Below are 26,581 nucleotides of genomic sequence, written 5' to 3'. Positions count from 1 at the left end.
TGTTGTTGTTTTTGATAAATATGCTCATATAAATTGTGTGTGAGGCTTGTAGCAGGGGTGGGGGGAAGTAAAGTATGCAAGTACTGAAATGGAAAATGTGTCTCCTTGAGGAAGGAACTGCTGATGTGGCTCATAGTTGGCTTTCTCTTCCCTGTTTGATCCAAGAAGAGTCCTGTGAATGGCAAGATGTAACTCCAGTTTACTGATAATAAAATCGGTTTCATAGAGGTTAAGGGACTTTGTTAAAGTCACATAATGATGGGTAGAGCTGAGGTTTGAACAATTAAACTCTGAGTTTGTGTGTTCATTCAGCAAAAATAAATTCCATACTAGGTTCCGGGCATTCCTTTTAAGTTGAGTACCCTTCTGTAGACCCCTTAGTGTTCATTAAACTTTAACTTTACTCCATCTTCAAGCATTTTATTGCTCACAAGAAAGTGATATTATGAAATTAATAAATTCCTAAAAAGTTACTGTTTTATTTCAAACATTATTAAAAGGAATTATGTAGTATTTTAAAATAAAAAGGACATTTATTGAAACAAAAATATTCACCTAAGTTGCTGGTATAGCAAATGTTATTTTATGAATAGCCTCTTAACGGATGAAATACACATAACAGGAAACAACTGGTGATCATTTACATAAGTAGGGTGGAAGATTCAGTTTTGGTGAGATTAACCCAATTCACATTGAAAAGTCTTTTTGGTTCTCTTTAAGACAGATATAATTCAGTTAAATGATAGGAATGATTTCATTGAGATGGTATCGATATATTTTTCCCCTCTTACCATATAGTAGATGTTTACAAATATATAACTATTATTTAGAAGAGTTTTCTGTCTTCAGTAGTGTCCCTTCTTCACTCTGGGCTAATATTAAAGAATGTGTATGTAGAAGGCTGATTGTAAACTTGAAAATACAAGGTGATAAATAATCACCTTCAGTGTAAAGATGAAGCAGGTGAAAATGTAATCAGGACAAGTATTAGCAAATTGTCACCTTTCTAGACTTCAGAAATTAGGTGCCAATAACAACAATATTGGCCTAGTTTCTCCGATCACAGCCATGGCGTATTATCTCACACTGAGTTCGACTTCAGTTTCATTGTAGACTTCAGAGACAATCATGTGAATGCTGAATGTAAAGTAGGTGCTGTGTTGCCACAACTGATTCTCTGCCTCAGCCACAGGGCTTTATTGCTGTCCCGGCTGGACCACCTCTGCTCCTGATGGTATTTACTAAAGCGTGCTTGCTACGGCCTTGTTTAGAGAGATGTTGTAAATGTTCGGTTTTCTGTTTTTAATTATTCCATCTTCAGTGGGTACTCTGCCTTCAGTTATTCTCATTTTGGGTTTTTCTTGTAATGTACACATTTTAGTTCAGGAAATGGTACCTAACAAACCAAAAATGTAATTAAAATTCTTTTGTTGAACTTTAGAAAATATTAACATGAGTTTAAGCTGTTCTCTTTTTTAAAAAAATGGAATAAAAGATAACCTTTTTCTTTATTTTAAATGCTTTATGGTAGCTCAAATCAGAAATAAAAAAATATTGGTGTAAAGTCATTAACCCTTACTAAAAACTTAATAGGAAGTAGAGTCACTCATTTTGTTGAAGTAATTATTTTGCATAGTGCCTGGTACATAAATATTTGTTAGTGTTGAATATATGTAACTTTGTTACAGAGAATTGATAGAGTAAAAAATTAATATTTTAAACTAATTTTGTTCTTATTTCTTTTGGGTACAAAAGATTTACTTAAAACAGCTTAAAAATTTTTTAAAGATTTTATTTATTTTTAGAGAGGGGGAGGGGAAGGAGAAAGAGAGTTAGGGAAACATCAGTGTGTGGTTGCCTCTCACATGGCCCCCACTGGGAACCTGGCCTGCAACCTAGGCACGTGCCCTGACCCAGAATCGAACCAGCGACCCTTTGGTTCGCAGCCCACACTCAATCCACTGAGCTACACCAGCCAGGGCTAAACATTTTTTTTGCATACATAGAAAACAGCATGGTGACTACCAGAGGGAATGGGGAAGGGGAGGTAGAAGAGGATAAAGAGGTGTACCTGATGACGGAAGGAGACTTGACTTGGGTGGTAAGCACGCGTTACAAAATACAGATGATGTATGTAGAATTGTACACCTAAAACCTACATAATTTTATTAACCAATGTCATCCCAATACATTCAATTAAAATTTTTTTGGTCTGTTTTAAGGCCACAGAAAGTGAGGCTGGTGATATGGACCTGAGTGGGTTGCCAGAGACAGCAGTGGATTCTGAGGACGACGATGACGAAGAAGACATCGAGAGGGCATCGGACCCTCTGATGAGCAGGGACATTGTGCGGGACTGCCTGGAGAAGGACCCGATTGACAGGACAGATGATGACATTGGTGAGTGTGGGTGAGAAGTGCACCCAAGGGCAACTCGAAGTATTTAGAAGTAAAATGTCCTGATACAATAATAGAGCCCAGGAATGGCAGGCTTTAAAAGCATAAATTTATAAATTTCCCCTGTATAAATAACAGCATTTGCTGGAAAAAATTTTTATCAATTTTACCTAGTCAGTATCAAGTCTATGGATAAAAATTTCTAATAAATAACATTTTCACATGAGCCTTTTCTTAGCTTATTTTATAACAAAAGAATTAAAAGTAGTCTTCTATACAATATTACGTCAATTAATTTTCTTGAGAGCACTATTCCTGTTAAGCTCATGTTTTCTGTGTGTAAGCATCACACACGGCAGTTGGTAAAACTGACATGTAGATGACTTTGCTTCTGCTCTCCTTCAACGTGAAGATGAGACTGTGAATGGAAGGGGAAAGCAGAATGTCAAGTAAACAGCCCAAGAGCTGTGGAAGTTGAGTCTTTTTTAAGTGCACCCTAAGGTTAAAAAGCTAAGTGGCTTTATATCCACTTTCCCTTTCCTTGAGTTTCCCTTACCCACCTTTCCCATCAGAGCAACACCTGACTGGGTAATAATGACTGTTTGCATGTGCCTTCTGCACCCTGGCCTCCTCAGTGTACTGCAAGTGAGAGCATCTCGGTAGAGTCTTCTCTCCACCACAGGTCCAGAATCTGTAACCACACTTACCTGAGCCCAAACGATCCATTCTACCATTCTCCCAGCTCATTTGGAGCTGCTGTGTATTTGAAGAGAAATTCAAGGACTCGAACCTGTTGAGATTGGTTATAGGACATTATGGACATAATTATGTTGCATGTGTGTTTGAGGGAGACAAACGTGTGAAGAAAAGCTTTTATCGTTTAAGCTATATACGTGTAAGTGTGGTAGGAAGTCAGAGACGAAAAAGCAAAACTTGGGATTAGATATTAAAATATAAGAAAGCCATTTAGAGGAATTGCTAGCTGTTTACGGATGCATTTCATGTGATGATAATCGTTCAAAAATTAGATCGAGCACCTTCTGTGTAGGTGCTGAGCATTTTTGTAGGTCCTCACATCTCAGTGGAGAGGAAGGCAGATAGGTCCTTACTCTATTGCAGTCTAAAGAAACAAGTGGGATTGCGGGTGTTGGAGGTTGGGGAGTAGAGTGAACAGGAGCCTTTTTTAGTAATTCCCCTTTAAAGGGCTCAAACTGAATGGCGTGAGAAGGAGGAGCCAGTTGTGCCTATGGCCTCTAGTACAGAATTGCTTTGGCATTGACCTTTTCTGGATAACTGTTCTCTAGATCTCTGCTGGAGTAAGGGATTTAACTGCTTCTCAAGTACACATCTCTAGTTCCTCTTTATTTTAGCCCATTTCTTTCTCTATCTCCACTACTTCTCATTCCAAAGTTGCGGGTAGTTCCTAAGTCTCTGGAGGGTTCTGCAGTGCAAATTGTTTCACCTCCTGAAAACATAGGGTTTCGCTTTCTTTGATACTGCACAGTCATCTGAAATCCAGTGTCTAAAATTGCATTTCACTCTCATGTTCTCTTTGTCTTTGCCAATTTCTTTTTAAAAATCTCTTTATTGTCACTTTAAAGAGAGAATGAAATTGAAGTGTGTTCAATTGCCATTTTAATCCAGACTCCTTGCTCATAACATTTTTTAAATAAGATTGAACACTGCTTATGAACAGATTGATGTGGAAGTTATCCTTTTGTGAGCCAATATATCTTCTCTTTTGATTGTGTTCATTTTAGTCTAGTTACAGAAGAAAATGATGATAATCATTCCTAAAAATGTAAGACTTTCACTTTGTACCTGAGGTTTCTCTCCTAACATTTCTGGAAAGCAAGAACTGTGCTGATCCCTACAAAATGATGCAGAGCTCACTTTTTTCTTTAACGTGCTTGTCAGTGCAGTCTCTACAGTGCAGACCATTTCCTTGAACACCGATTCTCTTACAAGCAGCAATGATTCTGATTCAAATATACTTTTATTTAAAACTATAAACCATTATCATTAAAGATAAGGCCTGATAGTGTTGTTTGGTCTACAGGAGATCCTAGACCTTGTATTCTATCTCCTCAAAATAAAACAGGCGAGAACTCTCTAGCCCTTCCTTTTGCCATTACTCTCGTTAAACCTAACGCACCCTCCAGTATTTGGTTAAAACAGACCTCTTTCCCATGCACTACAAACATCTGTATGATGTTTTCTTGAATTCCTCTTTCTAACCACGATCCTCTACACTTACACACAACAGAGAGGATGGTGTGTGATTTGGGTGGGAAAAAATGGAACCGAATGGAATTGCTTTGGGTGGGTGCTCCCTAGATTCCTAGGTGTGCCTTTGTTTCATTACTTTGAGGGAAGGGACTTACTCATTTTTGGTCTCCAGCTGATCATTTGTAGGTAGCCAATGATTGAATGGCTGTTCATTTACTTTTTTGTTTTGAGGCCTTGACACATTGAGGTAGAGAACCATGTTGATCCCTTTTAAAGAACTTCTTTTTTCCCCTTTCAAATATCACCAACAATCTCCATAGATTAAAAAAAACATATTACTATTATTTCTTACATAAAATTAAACAAAACCCAATAGGGCAAGCTAATTGTCTGAATTGACTGCAGTTTCTGGTCTATGCGTTGATTATTTGATTTTCCATTATGTCACATTTACTGGGAAAAAAGCTTTTTAAAATGGCTAATATTTTTCAAAAACAGCGATATGCCTGTGCAAACAGAGTAAGACAGGTCACTTTAATGTGTTATTGTAATAGATTCCTCTAAACCGTAGGGAAGTAAAAAGGTCTGCTTCTCCCACCCATGGCTTTTTCTTTTCATATGTCCTGGGAACTACCTTATTACCGGTTCCAAGCTCTGAATTCTTGACCGCTCTAATCCCTGTAACTCTCTAAGAGCCCTGTAGCATTATCAGAGTTTATGTTGAGTTCTGAATGCCACATGCTTCCATTTTATATCTTTAAAAAATAAGTATTGGTGATAGGAATTCTTTTTTAATTGTACTGAACCTCCAGTGTAGTAAGTAGTAGGACAGAACTTATCACAAAACCAGTGATGCTTTAATGAATCTTTGAGAATCTTAAAAACTCTTAGATGCCATCTGGTTAACCGTTTATTTATTTTTAGTTTTTCAACTGAGACTGAGGAATTATAGACATTTTCTTTCTCCTTTATTATTTATCCTCATTATATGTGATACACAAGTATTTTCCATGCTTTTGTATTTTTTTTTTAATGTTGGTCACTACTCATGTATCACCAGGTAATTTTATGACCTACTTCATGGGGTAGGAATCTGGCAAAAAGCAAGAAAAACATCTCTGTGAGGCACTTCAAATCATTATATCATGTATTAGTAAATATATTTTATACTTCCTGTTCATATACTTCACATTGTTCAATCATTTTTGTTAGTAGTTTGACATTTATTATTGTCCAAGCATTATGTAAAATTGAAATACTTCTGACAACTTCCAGACTCATGTGTTTTAAGACCATGAATCTTTGCTCATTCAAAGAAGCTTGGCTATTGCTAGGGAAGAAAAAGAGTAAAGTGTATGGTCTATAGGGAACATTTTAATACCTTATGATGAGAGGTTGGGGGAGTGAGAGCTGAAGAAAACAGGCTGGAAACAGGAGAGCTGTGATGTGCTAGTCAGGGGACCATGACTTTGCCTTTATGTTTCAAATTGAAGGTCAGCGCATTTGTAAAACAGTAATTCCTTCCTCCTGTATGTAATAGATTTGAGTCACCTCTTACAGTGGTTTCAAAATTGCTTTATTGCTATCCCCAGTAATAAATCTATTGTACAGTATAATACAAACGTACCCTTAGGACTCATTCTTCCCATAAGTGATGTGCTTTGATACTCTTTCTATTTATTTATTTTTTAATGCTGGTTGCAGTAGTGAATTGAATTCCTAACACATTAGTTGGGGTCGGGTTGAAGAACACTGTCCTGTTGGACAGAGTCCCTGGACACCACCTGTCATTGTTATTCTCCTGACAACCGAAGCCACCTTGTGTCATGAAAAGTCTTATTCAGGAAGGATGATGTAGGGTCTGGTCAGAGCAGACATTACCCAGCTGGACCAGAGAAAATCACCCAGTCTGACCTTCTGGAAATGTCATATACATTCTTATGTATGTGTACTATACACTCCTATATCAAACATGTTTTTCTGTTCTACATTGTTTTTGCAATTAACAAACTACAACAACATAAAATTTGTCATAAATGTTAATAGCTAGCAGGAGTGTGCGTAGGGAGAGTTTCATTATGTGGTGACAGGAAAAATAAGTGGAATTTTCACTTAGTTAAAAGTTTGAAAGATAGGAATGTAGTAATAAAGACAATAAAGTAGTAGTTCTCATTTATTAAATATTTACTCTGTGCTAAGGACTTATCATCTGAACTGCATTTGATCCTCGCAAGTGTCCGATAAAGCTAAGTATATTACTTTTTAAGAGTGAGAAAAACCGTGCCTCAAGGGAATTAACCAACTTTCCCAAAATAATGTCACTAGTAAGTATTCAAAGGGTGTCTGACATGTACCGTGTGCTGTCCATCACTACCTGTAATGTCCAGCATGAGCTTTGGAGGCAGACAGTGCTGCATCATGTCACTGCCACCTCCTAATTATATGACTTGGAGCCTGATTCCCTCCCTCTAATGGAAAAGAAAGCGTGCACCTCAAAGGGCCATGATGAAGAGCGAGGGAAGAATAGAGTGAGTAATTAGTAAAGCTCTCTAATAATAGAGAAAATTAAAACTAGAGACCACCGGACTTGAAGAGACTGTGAAGTCATCCACCCTGTCAACAGCTCAAGTTCAGTCACAGTGTAAGTGCTTCTCTACAGCATTGCCAGTAGAGTGACCAGGCTTGTCTTTCTTTTGTGCCAATCTGTGAGATCATAAATAATATGTCAGTTGTCATTTGCATCTGTTGTGCAATATAGCATTTTAATTCATTTGTCTTATTCATTGAAAGTTAATTCTTGGTTTCTAAATCATGGAATTGAACTGGAATGGACTGGAATGACTTTTTGAGAATTCTCAGAGCACTTTCATTTCAGCCTATGATTTCATACCTTAATATACCTCAGTAAGATCACAGCTCACTTTCAATAGAAATTTCCCATTTGGCCCTGGCTGGTGTAGCTCAGTGGATTGAGCAAGGGCCTGTGAAGCAAAGGGTCGCTGGTTTGATTCACAGTCAGGGCACATGCCTGGGTTGCAGTCCAGGTCCCCAGTAGGGGACACATGAGAGGCAACCACACATTGATGTTTCTCTCCCACTCTTTCTCCTTCCCGTCCTCTCTCTCTAAAAATAAATAAATAAATAAATAAATAAACAAACAAATAAATAAATAAATATTCTTTTAAAAAAGAAACTTCCCATTTGAAGATTATTTAATATATTCATTTCCATTAGAATTTGAGTAACAGTGTACACTATTGCTCCTGAAACAACAAGTTCTGTCACCATTTCCATAATGACAGAACTCTTTGTAGACCTGTGAAAAATCCAACTTATACTGAAGATACTTCAAGTAATTGTATTTTTCAGTGGGTTGAATTGTTAGTACATTTCAAATAAAGAACCTGAGAGCATTCTTTTTGATTGCCTATTTTTTTAACAAGTTGTGATCTTTACACTGAATATGCTTGTTTTTCAGAACAACTTTTGGAATTTATGCACCAGTTGCCTGCCTTTGCCAATATGACCATGTCAGTGAGACGGGAACTATGTGCCGTGATGGTATTTGCAGTGGTGGAAAGAGCGGGGACCATAGTGTTAAATGATGGCGAAGAGGTTGGTAGATATTTCCGCCACCTAGAAAGTTGCTGTTTAAGGTTCTGTTGACACAGCAAATGAACAAAAACCCAATTCTTACTTTTTCCCCTTAAAAAACAATAGACAGATTTGAGTAGGTCAAGAATTATGATACACTCCATATTATGTCAGAGTATTCCAAATCCACATTTTCTTTTCAATTACTTAAAATTTTTGAAAGACATTAATAGAGATATTTTGTGTTAACTTTACATGTTTTTTAATTTAAATGTTCATAGTATAGTGTTTTTTGTTAGAAGAAACTGATGTTCCTACTGAGGCAGTAATGATTATTTTTTCTTCTTCACTACATATGTTTTTAAGGAACAGAAGAGGTTGTTTTCCTTTATGTCATTTTAGAGGAGAGTTTCAAAAGCCATGTTAAGAGAGTGGAATGACGTGTACCCTGTGCTAGATATGAAAATATATAGACATATGTGCCGCGGACCAGCCTCGTCAGGAGAGGGGAGGGGGCGGAAATGAGTTAAGGACGCAGGGAGTCAGGTTGGAGAGGTCTCAGCATCCCGCTGAGCCCCGAACTCCGTTTATTCAAGGCTTTTATTACAATTATGGGGAATAAGGAGGAGGGGCTGCACCCAAGCCAGTTTCTTTGTCCTTTCTGCAAAGCTACTCCACGGAACAACAGGGGAACACAGGGTGCTATCAAAACATCCCTGTTTATCAAGCACCGGTGCATGACCTACCCTTCTACAGGAAACAGGCTGTCTAGCTTTCTTGGGAGACCTATTGTCTAGCCACAGCAGGTTCCAGGCAGGGAGCCAAGCAAGGTGGAGAGGAACTGTGCCACGGGCCGCGGCCTTGCCAGCTGACCCTGGCCCCCCGGCTTTGCCAAGGGGGGCTTACGGTCACGTCTCCACGAGCAGTAGCTATGCCGGCCTGACCCCCAGGCTTTGCCAAGGGGGCTAGTGGCGCCCACACATATGTATGGCTGTGTGTTCTTCCTGGTTCTGTGAACTTGATAATGAGTTAACTTTATCTATTTCTTCCAATTTAGAATGAAAGGTCTACAAATCATTTGTAGGGACCATTCTAGCATTCACTGCTGCATGGTTGTGATGTTATTTTCTGCTTTGTCTTCATCTTTGTTTTCTTTTTTTGAATTAGCTGGATTCCTGGTCAGTGATTCTGAATGGTTCTGTAGAAGTGACTTATCCAGATGGAAAAGCAGAAATACTCTGTATGGGAAATAGTTTTGGTGTCTCTCCCACCATGGACAAAGAGTACATGAAAGGAGTCATGAGGACAAAGGTGGATGACTGCCAGGTATAAAATATCATTAAAAAAATGTTCATTTTAAGTATGTTTAATAAAGAACATGAATGTGTGGTTGTGGTAAGATTTTTCTATCTGTATAAATAGGTCATCTTTTAAATGTATAAGTAATATTTTAAAGTAGAATATTACTTTTAGTGTTTTTAGTACTTTAATGTTACCACACCCCAGGAAATTAAAAAATAAATTTCCCTTCAAGTTATTTGAACTATACAAAACTTAATGTTCTATAAATACCTTTCATTTCAAAAAGTATTCTATAAATATAGTTATTTAAAATTTCATCAAAATATAAGGGAGTAAAACTCCCATTATCAAAAAAAATTATGCTTCAACCAGCGAGGCTCAGTTGGTTGAGCACCACCCCACAAAGCAAAATCCCACCGGCTTCATTCCCAGTCAGTGCATGCACCTGGGTCGCAAGCCCAGCCTTTGTTTGGGGCACATGCCAAAGGCAACTGATCAGTGTTTCTCTCGAACATTGATATTTCTCTCCCTCTCTTTTTCCTCCCTTCTCCTCTCTCTAAAAATAAATAAATACAATCTTTATAAAAAAAGAAATTACAAGTAGAGTACTAAAGATTGCCCTGGCTAGTGTGGCTCAGCAGTGGACTGAGTGCCAGCTTGTGAACCAAAGGCTTGCAGGTTTGATTCCCAGTCAGGGCACATGCCTGGGTTGCGGGCCAGGCCCCCAGGAAGGAGTGTGTGAGAGGCAACCACACATTGATGTTTCTCTCTGTCTCTTTCTCCCTCCCTTCCCCTCTGTCAAAAAATAAATAAATAAAATCTTTTAAAAAAAGAAAGATGATCTGCTACTATTGTGCAGTGTTCTTATTTAAGTACAAGATAAGAAAGTTTAGAAGTTATGAAAATTAATCTTAGTATGAATCAGTAGGAAAACTTGCTGGTAAAAAAAATTGCTAATATAAAGAAAATACTTGAAATATCAGTGCTAATATTATGGTATATTCATTATTTAAAAGCATTTAATTAAAGTCTAGAGAAAATACGAAGGTCAGATGTGAAGTTTAATTAGACTAATATAACTGGTAACATCTATGTTAATAAGAAGTAAGTTTAAGATGCTTTTGTTATGGTTTATAATTTGTCTTCTTAAAAGTTTCTTTGAAAGGTAAAATATTTTAATATAAATAAAACAGAATATTTAACTTTGATAAATTAGTGTTAAATCCTCGATGTATTTATTAGTCTGTAGTCTGAAATACATCTGAATATACTTGATTCTCCAAAGAGCATCATTGAATTTTTATAGGGTCTGATAAATGTTAAACAGTATTTATTAAGCATTCATTTTAAGCTTTTTACCACTAAAAGGAAAAATGACCATGGCTATAAATAAAACCATTTACCAAGGGAATCAAAATAATGTTGCCAAAAAATTCTTTCAGTGAGTGCTGTAGAGGAAAAAATGGCTATGAATTCAGTGTTTTGAATGTGTAATGGCAGAAAAGCATTCTAAATATAGTCAACTCTCGGTTATTTTGAATAATACAGGAAAACAAAACTATAGGTAAATCCTGAAGTCTTTATTTGGCCTGGAAATGTGCATGGAAACACGATCATAAGTGATATTTCCGCTCCGGAAACACCTCAAAAAGAACAAAACCAAACTGAGTCAAAGCAAACTAGAAAATTTTAAGTGCTTCTCATCCTATTATCTGTAATCTGTTCCTTCCTGAACCATTCTACATGTCCACATTGCTAGAGCATTTGACTCCGAGTGTCTGCCATTAAAAGTCAAGTAGAGTTATTTTCTTTCCGAGAATTCAGGCATTACATTAACACCCTTCAATTGGCCAACCCTTTGGTTAGAATTCTGTAATCATGGGACAGAAATGATATAAGAGGCACAGAAATGTTTTAGAATAATTGATCAAAGTGTAATGTGATTGAATATTACAGAGTGCTTAAGTAATGTCAGATGTACCCGGTAACATTAAATATTTATCTGTGAGTCCGGGAAAGGAAGAGGAGGTATTTGTTAGGGAAGAATGTGTCACCTATTTACTGGATGAGGAATTGGTAGGAAACCTGGAGTGACAGTCAGCAGGGTACGGGCCAGAAGAAAACTCTGGTTAAGACACCTAGACTCCTATAGCTCCTCATTGAGGTTCACAGATATACAAAGAGCAAGTCTCTTTCTTCCTTTCCACTTCATGCCGAGCCACTGTAAAAGGAACATGTTCAAGCAGGAGTTTCAGGAATCACTCCTGTACTTTCACAAACCCATCTGTCAGGCCGGACAAGGATGGAGAATGAAGTTAGACCATTTGATGTAAATGCTTGCTTGAAATGGTGCATTCATGTATTTCTATTAAAATGTGACAAATCTGTCAGAGAATACAAATGTCAGATGATCCTCTTGTTGGGAGAAGTAAAGAACAGTGAGAATCATATTTTCATTCATCCATAAAATGCCCTTCATACGTTGCTATCGTTCTACTGAGCACATCGTAGGCACTCGGCAGGTATTGAAGGATATGAACAAAAGCGGTGTTCTCTTTGCCAAGAAGAAGCAAGTTTGCTTAGGATCGGATCTCGTTTTCTTACATTTCAGTGGATTCTGAAAACTAACATTGGGTTATGTTATATCTAGTTGCGCTTATGTTAAGCCTAAGGATGCAGTAGTGAGTGGATTAAATTTAACATTTATTTTGGTTTATTGGATCCCTTCTCTGCATGCTCCTCTTCGAGTGCTGTCTTTTCAGTGTGTTCTCATGCTCTTGGGGTTGGAGGATGGAGGCAGGGCTAGGTGATGTAGACCATCCTTATGGTACCATGTGACTGGTAACGGTTTTCCATTCCACACATGCACCTCTTCCTTTTCTTTTTCCCTCTTTTTCTTTCTTTTTCTTCTCTCTAGGTCCTTTCTTTCTTCTCTACTGCCTATGCCTTAGGCCTGCCACAGACACCCCAGGCATTTCTTAGCCCACCCCTATACCCTTCAGTGTGGGAACAGTCAGGTATGAATTTCCCTTACAGACCACAGTGCACCAATGTAAATAGATCTAACCTCATAAGGTAAATCTATTAGACTCACCTTTGCTTGATATCATGGGTGTTGATGCTTAGAATTTATGAAGTAGTTACAGAGGAGAAAGCAGTTGCATAGATAAAATGAAAGTTGACTATTCTGCATTACAATTAAAGTTTAATTTTATTTCATTCTTTTATTCTTGATTATTTTTATTCTAAATATAAATTGTGATGTCATGTACCCCCCCAAAAAAAAACCCATTGTGACATAAACTGTCAATGGCCTTTTTATAAGCAAAATCTTGTTTGGTTGTTAATTTATATCTGAGTGCCAAGACCATAACTACACTTTTATGTGTTAATAGCTCTCTGAAAGTACAAAACAATTGTGTGTATAATCTAAAAAGTTTCAACTGATTTTATTATGCCAGTTAAAATTATATTTTACCTATGAATTTCTCACTAGATCTGTAAACTTCTTAAAGCAAAACTAAATCTACAAATAAAAATAAACTATTTTTTGGACTATAAGATGCACCCCCTAGATTTGGGGAGGAAAGGGGGGTACATCTTATAGTCTGAATGTAGCTTACCTGGCTGGCTGTGGGGGGGCTATATTATTTATGTTGTTAAATATTTTACCACCTTTTTTGCTTCAAAATTTTTTCTCTATTTTCCTCCTCTAAAACCTAGGTGCATCTTATGGTCCAAAAAATACGGTAGTTATAATTTGCATTGCTCAGACACAATAATTCTCATTATTAACATTTTGTTATATTTCTTTCCAAGATTTTGATACACATATACAGTTTCTTAAAATTAGCAAGTGTGTAATTATGAGACATTGGGCAAATCAGCACGCTGATGTTACAGCTGTGTCCTCATCAGTACAATGAAGATAATAGTAGTCCCTTCCTTACGGGATGGTTTGGAGGATAAATGGGGAGAGTTCTGACCCATGGATGTGAATAAAAGTGTGGGGATTGACTGTGGGAACGGGTGGGCTGGGTGAAGGAAGGCAAAGAAGGAAAATTGGGACAGTTGTAATAGAATAAATAATAAATAAATAAAAAGAAAAAATAGTTCTATAAGGTTACTGCAATATACTAATGATGAGGTCATTATAAATATTACAATATTTGATTTTTCACCACTAATAAATATTTAATATAATATCATGAACATTAAGCCAGAACTCTAAATGTCCTATGAAAATATGATTTTGGATGGCTGTTTCATATTTTAAATATGCTATAATTTAACCATCTCCTCTTTTTTTTGTCTTTTCACATAAAAAGAAATGTCCATGCTTTTATTCCCAAATTATTTCTTAAATAAGAATAAATCAATCAAAATTAGGAGGCAACAGTGGCCTTTGGTTAATTTATGTAATAAGTGATTTCTATAACTCATGCTTAACTTTCTTTAAAACTGCTATAAGAAATGTAATTAAGTGGTTTGCCCCAAGCCCTGAAATTATTTATATTTGGAGGCACAGAGGAGTGATGACTTGATGTGTATATTATTGTCAGTTTTTCCTTTAAGAGCAAGGGCCACTCAGTACCATTTTTATAAGGAATAATAACTTGAGGTTAATAAGTATGTGGCTTGTCTATGGACCTTTTTTTGGAACAGACTTTCTAAAATAATTTTCTGTCAATATAATTAGCAAATTTCTAATATCTACTCCACATATCCATGGAATTTTAATATCCTTTATTAAAACCATCTTAATTTTAAAATGTTGCTTAAAATTTTTTTCAAACTTTTAAAATCCACTAAATGGCAACTGTGTTTTTTAATATCTATCCTCATAAGATTCTACTTCCCTCCTACAGTGTTTTCTAATTGCCAAAGAAGATGCTTGAGAAAGGACTCTAATTCTATCATCTGATTTTTAAAAATTGTTTGGGTGTTTAATATAAAAAAGATATAAATACTCTAAAAAAATGAAACTTTTTTTGATCCAGGAAGAAATACATTAAAAAGTAGAGAATTATGATTAAGGTTCATTACTGCACTCATTAGGAAGTATGAGAAAGATGTAGAAAAATGTCAGAGTTAAATAATTAAAACACTGAATTATTAGTAATGCTAGATCTCTTGCAAGTCCTTTATCATTAACATGTGACTTATATTTCATTCCAGTTTGTCTGCATAGCCCAGCAAGATTATTGCCGTATTCTCAACCAAGTAGAAAAGAACATGCAAAAAGTGGAGGAGGAAGGAGAAATTGTTATGGTGAAAGAACACCGAGAACTTGATCGAACGGGAACAAGAAAGGGACACATCGTCATCAAGGTAAGACAGATATGGCTCTGTTTTTTTCAGTCGTAGCAGTTACGACACCTTTCAATTTCCCCGCCCCATTTTCAGGCATAATTTCTCTGAAAAGTTATCCGTTGTAAAACATCTTTGTATGAGGCACAGCAGACTTACTAATTATTAGATATATCACTACCCAGCTCATCTTATGTTGAAGATTTGAAATCAGGGTACCACATAGATGCTATTTATGCAGAATAGTGAGCAAACCTTTTCATCGTTACAGGGCACCTCAGAAAGATTAACAATGCATTTGGTGGAAGAGCATTCGGTGGTGGATCCAACGTTCATAGAAGACTTCCTGTTGACCTACAGGACTTTTCTCTCTAGCCCAATGGAAGTGGGCAAAAAGTTGTTGGAGTGGTTTAATGACCCAAGCCTCAGGGACAAGGTTGGAAAATATATTCTAGTTTGGCTTCTAAATACGAAACATTCAGATATAGACTTAAAGATACTTTAATATGTGTATATTTGTTGTGCCAATTATGTTCAAATTATTTTAATGGAATAAAAGAGTGTACTTTTTAAGCAAAAGTGATACAAATGTTAGTTCTTGTTAAAGGTTTCTGGGTTCTTGCATTACAAAATTTTCTTTTTTTTTTTTTTAATGCAAAAGTTAGTAAATTGGTGGACAAATGTTTAAATTTTAGTTCTACTGGGAATGTGTTGAGACACAACCCCCAAACAGCTGGGTTCCATAGGAATCAGCATTCTCGAGTTCAGTAAATGGTCAATGTGCACCAGATAGAAGTTACAATTTTAGCACCATAGCAGCATCTCATTACAACCATTGCTGGCTGGTAGGTCCCAGAAATGTAGTTCTCAACAGACCCTCCTTAACTGCCCCTTGAGGGCTGTGTCAAGGGTAGATTGGATGACAGACTACATACATAGTCTCATGAGGTTTGTGAGTTAATCACAGTCTGTATTTATGTCCCCTTTTTGTGTGCAGTCAGATTTACACGAGACAGACTTGGGAGAGGCAGGGTAGGAAAATCCAGAACAGGAGACTGAATGAAAAGCTCCAAGCTCTAGTGCTGGTCCTGCCACTCACCGGTTCTGTGGCCTTCGAGAGATCGTTCAGGCAGTACGGCTCCTCAGTTCATGGCCTGAGAGTCACAAGCCCAGAAGAGATGTCAGCTGAGGTCGTCAGCCGTAAAAACTTGACTTGAGTGTTGCCTCTGCCGTATATACCTGATGTGCCATTTGACCCTGCTGACACTCACTTATTTCCTTATAAAATGAATAGCATCCTTTTGGGACTGTTGTGAAAATGAATAATAGAAGTAAAGTTCTCCGTCTAGTGCCTGGCTCAGAGCCAGCAACTTGATATATCATCCTAAAGGTTGTTTGCTATTGGTAATAGCTGGTAGTTTTCAACTTAGGATTTACGAGTCTTGTTTTTCTAACGTGTCATAGGGCTAGTGGACTTTTAAGTTGGCTTCTCAGATGCAAAATTTTAATTTAATGAAAAGGTTAAGTGTTAGATGTAGTTTTAAGGGAAATCATCTTATATCTTTCCTAAATTTGAAAAATTGGGTAATAGTGATAGTAAATGACATAAAATTAATTTAAATATCAAAATTTGGCTCCTGAGTGATTAGTTGGGCTAATACTATAATTTGCCAGTGTGTTAACTATAAACAGTATTTTAAACTATAGCTACCAATTAACTTTATATCATCATCTCTGTTTCTTTACTGCCAGAATAGCATGCTTAATTTTCTCATTATAAGGGGTTAGTTAAATGTTTGAGAACTATTCTATGGAAAACTTCTTTTATATTGTTCCAATTTATAAAACTAAACTCACATAAAAGAAAACAAGTACTTTAATATTGCCAGATGCAGTTATACTCATTCCATTTAGTAAAATTTTATTGAGCATTTAGTTTGTACCAGACATTGTTATAACCATGAAGGAAGCCCTGAGGACATGACAGAAAGTTGTTGTCCTCACGGAACTTGCAGTCTAACAAATGTCACGCAGTTCTTGCTGGGCACCAAAAAAAATTAAAAATTTCCTAACTGCGCAAAGGTGTAGCGCTGTGTGAATACACATGTGTAGGGCAAGAAGAGGCTATTTGTTTTTCCTAAGGAATTATAGGCGTTAAAAGCTTTCTGAATCTTTTTTAAAAGATTTTATTTATTTATCTTTAGAGGGGAAGGAGAGAAGGAGGGAAGGAGAGAAGTATCAATGTATGGTGGCCTCTCGTGTGTCCCTTGCTGGGAACTGGCCTGCAACCCAGCCATGTGCCCCGACTGGGAATTGAACCGTGATCTTTTGGTTCACAGGCCCATGCTTAATCCACTGAGCTACACCAGGGCAGCTTTCTGAATGTTAATGTTAGCAAATACTATGTAACTCCTAGCTAGCTCCTTCCTCTTATAACTTGTTCCCTTGTAGATCTTTCTGGGCTCAATACTATTTGTTCCTTTTGTCTATTCTGCCCTTTACCTTTATTGTTTTTTAAAATTTCTGTCGTCTTTGTCTTGTATTCATTTATTTTATTATAGCTTTTTATTATAGCTTTGTTTTTATTGTTTCAAAAAGTTTCAAAAACTGTTTCAAATAGTTTTCGACAGTAAGTAAAATATAAGTTTATTACCATCCTTCACAAATTCAAAATTCAAAATGCTTCTTGGCAAAACAGTGTAAAGTCAGTATTCAAATTATAAATATATTTTTTTTAGAAGGTCATTTTCTTATGAATAAAATCCTTGGTGAGAGCTTTGTACTTAGTTTATTTTCTTGTTCATTGTTACTAGGTAAGCTGTATGTTAGGTATCTTATTTGAAATCACTAACTGAAAATTTTTAACACTAAATTTTTTGAAAATCATTGATTTTTCAGGTTACACGGGTAGTATTATTGTGGGTAAATAATCACTTCAATGACTTTGAAGGAGATCCTGCAATGACTCGATTTCTGGAAGAATTCGAAAATAATCTGGAAAGAGAGGTAGTAATTGTGATTTTCGTAAAACCATCGTTTATAAGTTCATTTTACTCAGCCTGTCTTTGAAACCGCTCTTTCTGAACTCTTACAGAAAATGGGTGGACATCTAAGGCTGTTAAATATTGCCTGTGCAGCTAAAGCAAAAAGAAGACTAATGACATTAACAAAACCATCCCGAGAAGCTCCTCTGCCTTTTCTCTTACTTGGAGGCTCAGAGAAGGGATTTGGCATTTTTGTGGACAGTGTTGATTCAGGTAGCAAAGCAACCGAAGCAGGCTTGAAACGAGGGGATCAGGTATGGTGTTTCTAGATCCAAGTGTCAAGGGTGAATATTGGTGTCTTTTTTTTTTCCTTCAGTCCATTGGGATATTGAAATTAATTTTATAATTTTATTTGTAGATATTAGAAGTAAATGGTCAAAACTTTGAAAATATTCAGCTGTCCAAAGCCATGGAAATTCTTAGAAATAACACACATTTATCTATCACTGTGAAAACCAATTTATTTGGTAAGTATTTTTGCATACTTTTTAAAAAAGATTTTATTTATTTATTTTTAGAGAGAGAGAGGAAGGGAGGGAGAAAGAAAGGGAGAGAAACATTGATTGGTTGCCTCTCTCACAAGGCCCAACTGGAGACCCAGCTGGAACCCAGGCATGTGCCCCGACTGGCAGTTGAACCATCAATCTCTCACCTTGTAGGATGATGCCCAGCCAGCTGAGCCACTCCTGCTAGGGCTTTGCAAACTTTTATTTTCCTTCTTTTGGTCATTTTACATTTATGTCACAATTATAAAAAGGTCATTTTTATAAGTAATATTTCAAATATCATAAGAATAAAAATATTTATAGTAAAGTACATAGATATATAATCAGGTAAGTATGTAATTAGATCTAAATCAGGATCTACTGATGTGAGGACCATAAAAATTATGTTTTATCAGTGCTTTTATTCATAGATGTTTTAAATACCTAGACATTTCAAGAACATACTAGACATATAGCACACTGAGTGGAAATGAAAGAGCAACATTATAAAGCAGATTCTTGTTGTCTTTCCTTCATTGGAGTGGTGTTTTCCTGTGGGATTACAGTTTTGATAGCTCAAGTCTGTACTTTTCATCAATTTTCAAGTTCTACATGTGCCTTTGAGTTATTCAAATTTTTTTAATAATGGGCATTTTGTCATGTTTATCTCCATTTTAGTATTTAAAGAACTTCTAACAAGACTGTCAGAAGAGAAAAGAAATGGTGCCCCTCATCTTCCTAAAATTGGAGACATCAAAAAGGCCAGCCGCTACTCCATTCCGGATCTGGCTGTAGATGTAGAACAAGTGATAGGACTTGAAAAAGTAAATAAAAAAAGTAAAGCCAACACCGTTGGAGGAAGGAACAAGCTAAAGAAGATACTTGACAAGACTCGAATCAGTATCTTGCCACAGAAACCATACAAGTAAGTGTCTGTGTAAAGTTAGTGTGCATTATTTCTGTGTGTTATAATAATATGCAACGGTAATGATACAGTTAATATTCATTCACATGAGTCTAGAAAAGGTTTTAAGCTTTTATGCCTGAACTATCTTATAAGAAATATTAAACAATAAAGTTTGTTTTGATCCTGTTTTTGCTACTTACTTGCCCATCCCAACTACATTAGAGAGCATTTAGCACTTTCTCATTTGAACTTTTTTTTTTTTTTTTAAATTTTTCATTTAGATTTTTAAAAGGTAATGTTGTGATTGCGCCTGTCTTCCCGGTGACTGGGAGGTGTTTTTACTACTGTTTCTTTGTTTGGGTGTCTTCTGTACCATCAGCATCTGCTCTTTGCCAACCAAATCATTGCTGGTTCCTGTTGCTACTGTTCATCTTTGCCATTCTCTTTTTTCCTTTCCTTCCTGCTTTCAGTTCTTGAAGGTAACTTGAAAACACGTTATTTTCTTTCTTTGATAATTTAATGGGTCCTACAAAGGAGCAGTAGATACAGATATTTAGGATTGTGTCAAGCATTTCTTTTTTTTTTTTTTTTAAGATTGTATTTATTTATCTTTAGAGAGGAAGGGAAGGAGAGAGAGAGAAATATCACTGTATGGTTGCCTCTTGTGCATCCCCCGCTGGGAACTGGCCTGCAACCCAGGCAAGTGCCCTGACTAGGAATCAAACAGCGATTATGTGGTTCGCAGGCCTGTGCTCAATCCACTGAGCTACACCAGCCAGGGCCGCATTTCTATTTTTAAATTCCCGTTCAGATAAGATTTTCATCCACGGGTTAGAGAGATATGGTCTAGAATATAGTACTGATAGGTTGAGCATGAAACTTGTGTTGTCTTCATTGAATTATAATGATTGGTGGTTTTGATTCAGCTACAAAAGACTTCTACAGCAGAATTCTAATGATAAGCCATGAGTATGATGGTTTATTTATAGACTTGAGAGTATGTTCATATTGAGTAAGTTTCCAAAGGGCCGTGGATTCGGTGCTGACATTACAAAAACAAGAAATTGATTTTGAAAGTGACCTTCATGAGTTTTTTTAAAAAGCCTTATTTTAAAATAGACAAAAGATATACTTAGATAGAGAATTATTAGCAGCACACTGACAATAAAAGATTTAACAGTAATATTTGACCGTGAGTTAATTATGAACCTTAAGAAAAAAATCAAAAGTCCACTTGACCCTGGCAAGTATTAATAGAAATGTGACATATCAGAAGTGGGATGTAATCCATTCATAGAACAGGGTGTTGGCTGGTACATGGTATGAGAATACTATGTGTAATTTTGTTCCGTGTGTATTTAGAAAGATACTCAAAAGCTAGAGAAAGGAAAAGAAAGATAATAGTTAGATGTGTTGAATTTAGAACACTGAGCAAACATCTTTGTAGGTAAAAATATAGGAATCATTTATGTTTTTTATTATGTAAAATTATTTGCTGTAATTCATATTGTAATACAATTAAAAGGAAAAATAACTATGTAAAAAAAGAGTGAAGAGTAAGTAAAATGTAGGCTCTATATATTGTTATAATACACTTAATACTGGTTACTACTTTTCTAAAAATCAGCGTATGTTTATGAAGATTTTCTTTGTTTTGAAAAGGCACTGGATAGTCAATTACAGAAATTGTTTTGTTTTATTTTGTTTAGTTCTTTTCCTCTTGCTCTCAGGCATTATCAGTAAGCCAAGATGCAGAGTGGTCACAGACCGCCAAGGCTAGCATCGTAGAATGATGTAAATAGAGGGCAAAAAAAAGGGGTGAGACAAGAGGATTGTAGAATTTAGGTCTGTTTGTCAGGTAAGTAGAGATACTGATGAACCCAGAGAAAATAAGGAATAAGTCAATAGACTAAATAAAATCAGTAAACGCCGAAAAACTGCTTTCAATAAGGATGAGAGAGCTAGAAAGGTTGACCAATAAGAGGATGTGTTCAGAGGCGGACATTTCTGAATTGTCTTGAAGTAGTTTGAATCCAAGACTATCCTCATGTCTGTAGATAAGATACAGGTGAGAGAAGAGAATTGGGTCATGTTAGGTGTTAAAATATTGCAGAGAAACATGCAATATTTCTTCTTAAGAAGGTAGACTGGGGCGTGCCTGAAGTACACTAGTCTTTATAGGCATTTGTGCCGGGATTAGCCTCGTCAGCTGTATCTTTGGCCTGAGCCCATAGTAGTGTCTCAAGTCTTATGTTACATCTAATATTTTTGGCAGAAAAGCCTGGTTTATGTGGTTGAATAATAAAATTAACTAACTGTATGAAGGTTTGAATGTTTCGCAGAACATTAATACTTTCAGTCTATATGCATGCCTCCATGTGCTTCAGTGGGAATTAAATTAGAAAGAACCTCCACTAAAATTATCTTTAACTTTTGTTTTTAAAAGAAAGCTCTTGTCCTTGCTTATTTACCTTTATATCTATTTCACACAAAAAAATAGAGAATGTTGCTGGATCTCTTTTTATCACAGCCATTAAAAATAATTGGTATTATGGCCAAGCTCTTATGTCTGAAAACCTAACTGATGCTTATATATGTGACATTCCACACTTAGTATAATTTCCTTTCCTCTTCTTTCAAAGTATTGATAGAAGCTAGACAGAGCTCTGACCATTTGCTTATGATCTAGTTGTTTTTTTTTTGTGAGTGCAGACATGTTGTTTTATTTTGATGTTTTGTTTTGAAAACTTATTGACCCCTCAAATCTAGAAATAATTTTTATGTATTATTTTTTAAAAATATTTATTTATTTATTTATCCTTAGAGGGGAAGGAGAGAGGGAGAGAAACATCAATGTATGGTTGCCTCTTGTGCGTCCCCTGCTGGGAACTGGCCTGCAGGGAACTGGCTTGCAATCTAGGCATGTGCCCTGACTGGGAATTGAACCTCGATCCTTTGGTTCGCAGATCTGCGCTCAATCCACTGAGCTACACCAGCCAGGGCTCATTTTTATGTATTATTAAATCACATTTTAAATCTTGTTTCCAGAGTGGTCCATAGTAACAGCCTTTTTATAAATGGAAACGAGTTTGTCGCCATCCATAATAAGTAGTGTTTTTCTGGGGATTTAAATGTATACCTGGAAGATTTGAGTAGAGAATTAAAAGCGAGTCGTTGGATTTCCACAGCCTCTTCTTTGATGCTGAGAAATGTCACCACGAACCACTTTCTTATGCTTGGTGTGATTCAGAAATAACATGTCAGGGTTTATTTACACTTGACTCCATAATGATATTATTTACTTCTCTGAAATATTAGAGAATGAAATTGGGACAGTTTGGATTTTTTTCCCCTCTGTTCACGTTACTCCGTCTTTTTTATTTATTAAAGATCAGATTATAAAACAATTTATTCTGATGTAGAAGCTATCAGTTTAGTGAGAACTAAATGTGTTCTTTTTAATATGCTTTTTAAAAAAATCTGTGTCCATTGGAAACTACAGCTTATCTTTTCTTGAATCTATTTCTGTGCTGAGAAACTACTAGTATTTGTTATGATTTGTCTTATTAAAGACACAAGTTCCAGAGAAACATACTGTGCCCTTAAGACACAGCAGAACAAGTTGGATGCCCTTAAGCAGTAGTTACTGCTGCAATTTTCAACCAAATTTATCAATATTTTTATGTTAACTGCATGTTTTATGGAATATAATTTATTTATGGCCTGAGTCTATTCTATATTGATGAGTTAAACTTTCTAACTTGTTGATTACTTCTGTTCTATTTTTCTCTCTGTGCAGCGATATTGGAATTGGTCAATCTCAAGATGACAGCATCGTGGGATTGAGGCAGACAAAACACATCCCCACTGCATTACCAGTCAGCGGGACCTTGTCGTCCAGTAATCCTGATTTATTGCAGTCACATCACCGCATTTTAGACTTCAGTACTACTCCCGGTGAGACTACCTGTACTCCCTCTGTTTTACTGCAATAATCCCGTCCTTCTGATGTGTAATGATAATGCTGCGCGTATCTCTGCTGGTTTGCCATGGATTTATCAGACACCCAGAGTCGGGGTGAATGTTAAAATGAGTGGAACCAGCCCTTTCTCATTCTTCAGACTATTTTGATATGGCCATAGGCAAATTAATCTCTCTAGACTTGTTTTCTCTTTCATAAATGAAGATAATACATCCCATGTGGGCATTACTAGGCTGTATTATAAGTAAATACAATGAAAGGCATATTTTAGATCAGCATGATGGGCTTTTCAATATAATAAAAGTAAACTTTAGATTTAATTTTTTTTTTTTACTTTTTGCTACTAACCTGACAATCTTGTGTTCAGCTGTTGTATACTGATGTGTTTACATTTGTCTGTAGATCTTTTATTTATCTGTAGGGAAAAATGTGTTCTTACAGATTATCAGTGTGTTCACTGACTATATCTTTGAGGAACAGCTATAGTAAGGGAGAGGTGAAATTTTAGCGGTATTTTTAATAAGAAGGGTTTTTCCCCAAGATTACTTAATTGTATTATTATATATTAAAATACATTCCGCTTATGTGTGGCTTTTCTTTCTCCCAGACTTGCCAGATCAAGTGTTAAGGGTTTTTAAGGCTGACCAGCAAAGCCGATACATCATGATCAGTAAGGACACCACAGCGAAGGAAGTGGTCATCCAGGCCATCAGGGAGTTTGCTGTGACTGCCACTCCAGATCAGTATTCGCTGTGTGAGGTCTCTGTCACACCTGAGGGAGTAATCAAACAAAGGAGACTTCCAGACCAGCTTTCCAAACTTGCTGATAGGATACAACTGAGTGGAAGGTATGCCGTATCGACCTTTTTGGATTTGTTAACCTCCCCTCCTCCCTGTTAAACCCACATCAAAGTCTGAGAGATGAACACTTCCAAAGGGTTTTATAAATGAGTAAGTACCCCCTTCACCAAGAATTGCTTTGTCAGAGCAGATACACATGGTGAATGTTGACCTTCACTCACAAGGATCTCTGAAGCATTTGTCCACAACGAGGGCACTGTGACCCAAACATTGTTGTTGTCCACCAGTGAGTGTGCAGGTAAAAACCTGTCGTGCTTGCTCTTCAGAACGCTGGGTTGGCAGAATGTAAAGCAGGCCTGATGTAAGGTCACCGCTGCTCTCTTCTCCTTGGAAATGCACATTCGCAAAACACTTTCCTCTACGACTACTGTCATTTGCTCCCGCCTACCTAACTCTTCTAGGAACTTTGTTTATTTAGGCAGAAGTGTCTGTGCCAGTGTAATTGGCTGATGCTGCCTATGTACATTATGGTGTGAAAAGCCCTTAGCTATGGAATCAAATTTTAGTTGCTGCAAAGCTTAGTCCCCCTGCTGCATGAGTCCTTATATAACCCATGTAACTTGCAAGAAAACATTGTACTTGATTTTGTCAGTCTCTTAAATGGTATTGCCATTGATAGACATATGGAATTTGTATTCTCTAAGCACAGATTAGTGAAAGTTGAAAAAGTAGTTAAAATTTTAACTAGATTCTGCACTGACTGAAAGTTAAGTAGTTCCAAAAAACATTTCGTTCTGTTGCTTGCCGTATGGAATGTTTCACTGGACTTGAATTTTTCATGCTATACGTCCAAACCATGATAGGATTCATTCAAAACTTGTTTTGTTTCTGTCACCTATAACCTTCTCCTCAGCTTCACTTTTACTTTAATTTCAACCCTGCCACTAGCAGGTAGTGTTGTTTTAGGAGGCTGGTTTTTCTCATTATCATTTCAGTGCTCGTTAATATATCGGTAATTGCGATGGAGTTCCACAAATCCCCCGCTGGGGTATGCACTCATGGTTCACACTCATTATTTAAGAAAATTGTAGGTGGATGTGTGCCATGGGCTTCATCCGTAATCAACACTGAAACCATTAAGTCCGAGCGTGTCGGTGGCCCGAGGTGCATGTTTTCTGTCATGGTCTATGACAGAAACATGCAAAAGGCCACTTAGACACAACTCCTGTTGTTCTCATTCTGTTTCTTCTTTTATGAGATTTGACTTCAGGAAAGCATGTGTTTAAAAAAAAAAAATCTCAGGGCCAACATCTGGATTCTGTTTTCAACCAGCTGCTTACAAAGAGAAAGGAGCTCTGTCTCTGAGCTCCTGTCTCTGCCAACGGTGTTAACTAGTCATCAATCTTCAGCGGCCTCCATTTCCTCTTGTGAAACACAGGAATAATATCTGCCCCACTGACTCACGGGGTTTTTGTGAAAATCGGATATTTAAAAGTTAAGATCTGTTTTAGTTTTGTTCTACTCATAGAATCAAATGAGGGGAATGGCTTATGGGTTTTTTTGGCATTTGAATAAGTAAGCAAACTGGGATCGATCTAATGTGAACCCATCAACAGCCACAGAGTCTCTCTGGGAGAATAGAATGTGACCCGCCTGATCTTCCTGCTTTCTCCTTTCGCCTACCGCTTTGTCTAAATGTGAAATTTTTGATATAGCCATTTTCTGTCATTTTTAGGGGGGAAAAGTAAAATCTCAAAATCAGGGAAGGACAAAAAAAAAGCAATCACAGCCGGTGCACGTGGAATTCCATGTGCTGTGTTAGTTTCCATCGACTTCTGCACAGGTGGTTCTCTGGTCTGGTGATGGAGGCAGCTACATTCTCATAGTCGGGCAGAATTCTTCCATCATTGGTTTCATGTTCTCTCAAACATTCTATAAGAAATAGCAGTTTTCTGTCAAGGAAGATCACGAGACTGTTGCTTAGGCTTTGAATTCTGTTTTCCATAGATACTACTTGAAAAACAACATGGAAACAGAAACCCTTTGTTCAGATGAAGATGCTCAGGAGTTGCTGAGGGAGAGTCAGATTTCTCTGCTGCAGCTCAGTACTGTGGAAGTTGCCACACAGCTCTCTATGCGAAATTTTGAACTCTTCCGCAACATTGAACCTACTGAGTATATAGATGATTTATTTAAGCTGAAATCAAAAACCAGCTGTGCCAACCTAAAGAAATTTGAAGAAGTCATTAACCAGGAAACATTTTGGGTAGCATCGGAAATTCTGAGAGAGACAAACCAGCTGAAGAGGATGAAGATCATTAAGCATTTCATCAAGATAGCACTGCACTGCAGGGAATGCAAGAATTTTAACTCAATGTTTGCAATCATCAGGTAAGAGAGTGTATTTGCTATAAGATTCAGTTCAGGTTGTAGGTTAAAATATATATCAATCCAGGAGCACCACATAATTTGTATAAGTGTAGTAGTTTTAATTGAGTCACCCGGAACAATTATTTTCCTCTGAGTCCTT

At 36.7% G+C, this 26,581-nt stretch overlaps 1 protein-coding gene across 11 annotated transcripts in view; it reads left to right on the top strand.

Moving 5' to 3' along the window:
• RAPGEF2 (Rap guanine nucleotide exchange factor 2) overlaps positions 1–26,581 on the top strand; it is a 220,172-nt gene that overhangs the window by 177,032 nt on the left and 16,559 nt on the right. For all 11 annotated transcript variants that reach the window (XM_037125696.2, XM_037125694.2, XM_037125695.2 and 8 more), the window contains 12 exons: positions 2,223–2,400; positions 8,105–8,241; positions 9,388–9,546; positions 14,701–14,853; positions 15,104–15,268; positions 17,731–17,838; positions 17,927–18,130; positions 18,235–18,343; positions 19,040–19,286; positions 23,068–23,225; positions 23,858–24,098; positions 26,059–26,442. In XM_037125696.2, coding sequence (XP_036981591.2) covers positions 2,223–2,400; positions 8,105–8,241; positions 9,388–9,546; positions 14,701–14,853; positions 15,104–15,268; positions 17,731–17,838; positions 17,927–18,130; positions 18,235–18,343; positions 19,040–19,286; positions 23,068–23,225; positions 23,858–24,098; positions 26,059–26,442 — 2,243 coding nt within the window. The remainder of the gene's footprint in view (positions 1–2,222; positions 2,401–8,104; positions 8,242–9,387; positions 9,547–14,700; positions 14,854–15,103; positions 15,269–17,730; positions 17,839–17,926; positions 18,131–18,234; positions 18,344–19,039; positions 19,287–23,067; positions 23,226–23,857; positions 24,099–26,058; positions 26,443–26,581) is intronic.

The sequence above is a fragment of the Artibeus jamaicensis genome, unplaced genomic scaffold (genome assembly GCF_021234435.1).
Source record: "Artibeus jamaicensis isolate MK-2021 breed Jamaican fruit bat unplaced genomic scaffold, CSHL_Jam_final scaffold_537, whole genome shotgun sequence".
In the NCBI taxonomy this organism is placed as follows: domain Eukaryota; kingdom Metazoa; phylum Chordata; class Mammalia; order Chiroptera; family Phyllostomidae; genus Artibeus; species Artibeus jamaicensis.
The sequence above is the reverse complement of the archived record's forward strand: the minus strand, read 5'-3'. Positions and strand labels throughout refer to the sequence as shown.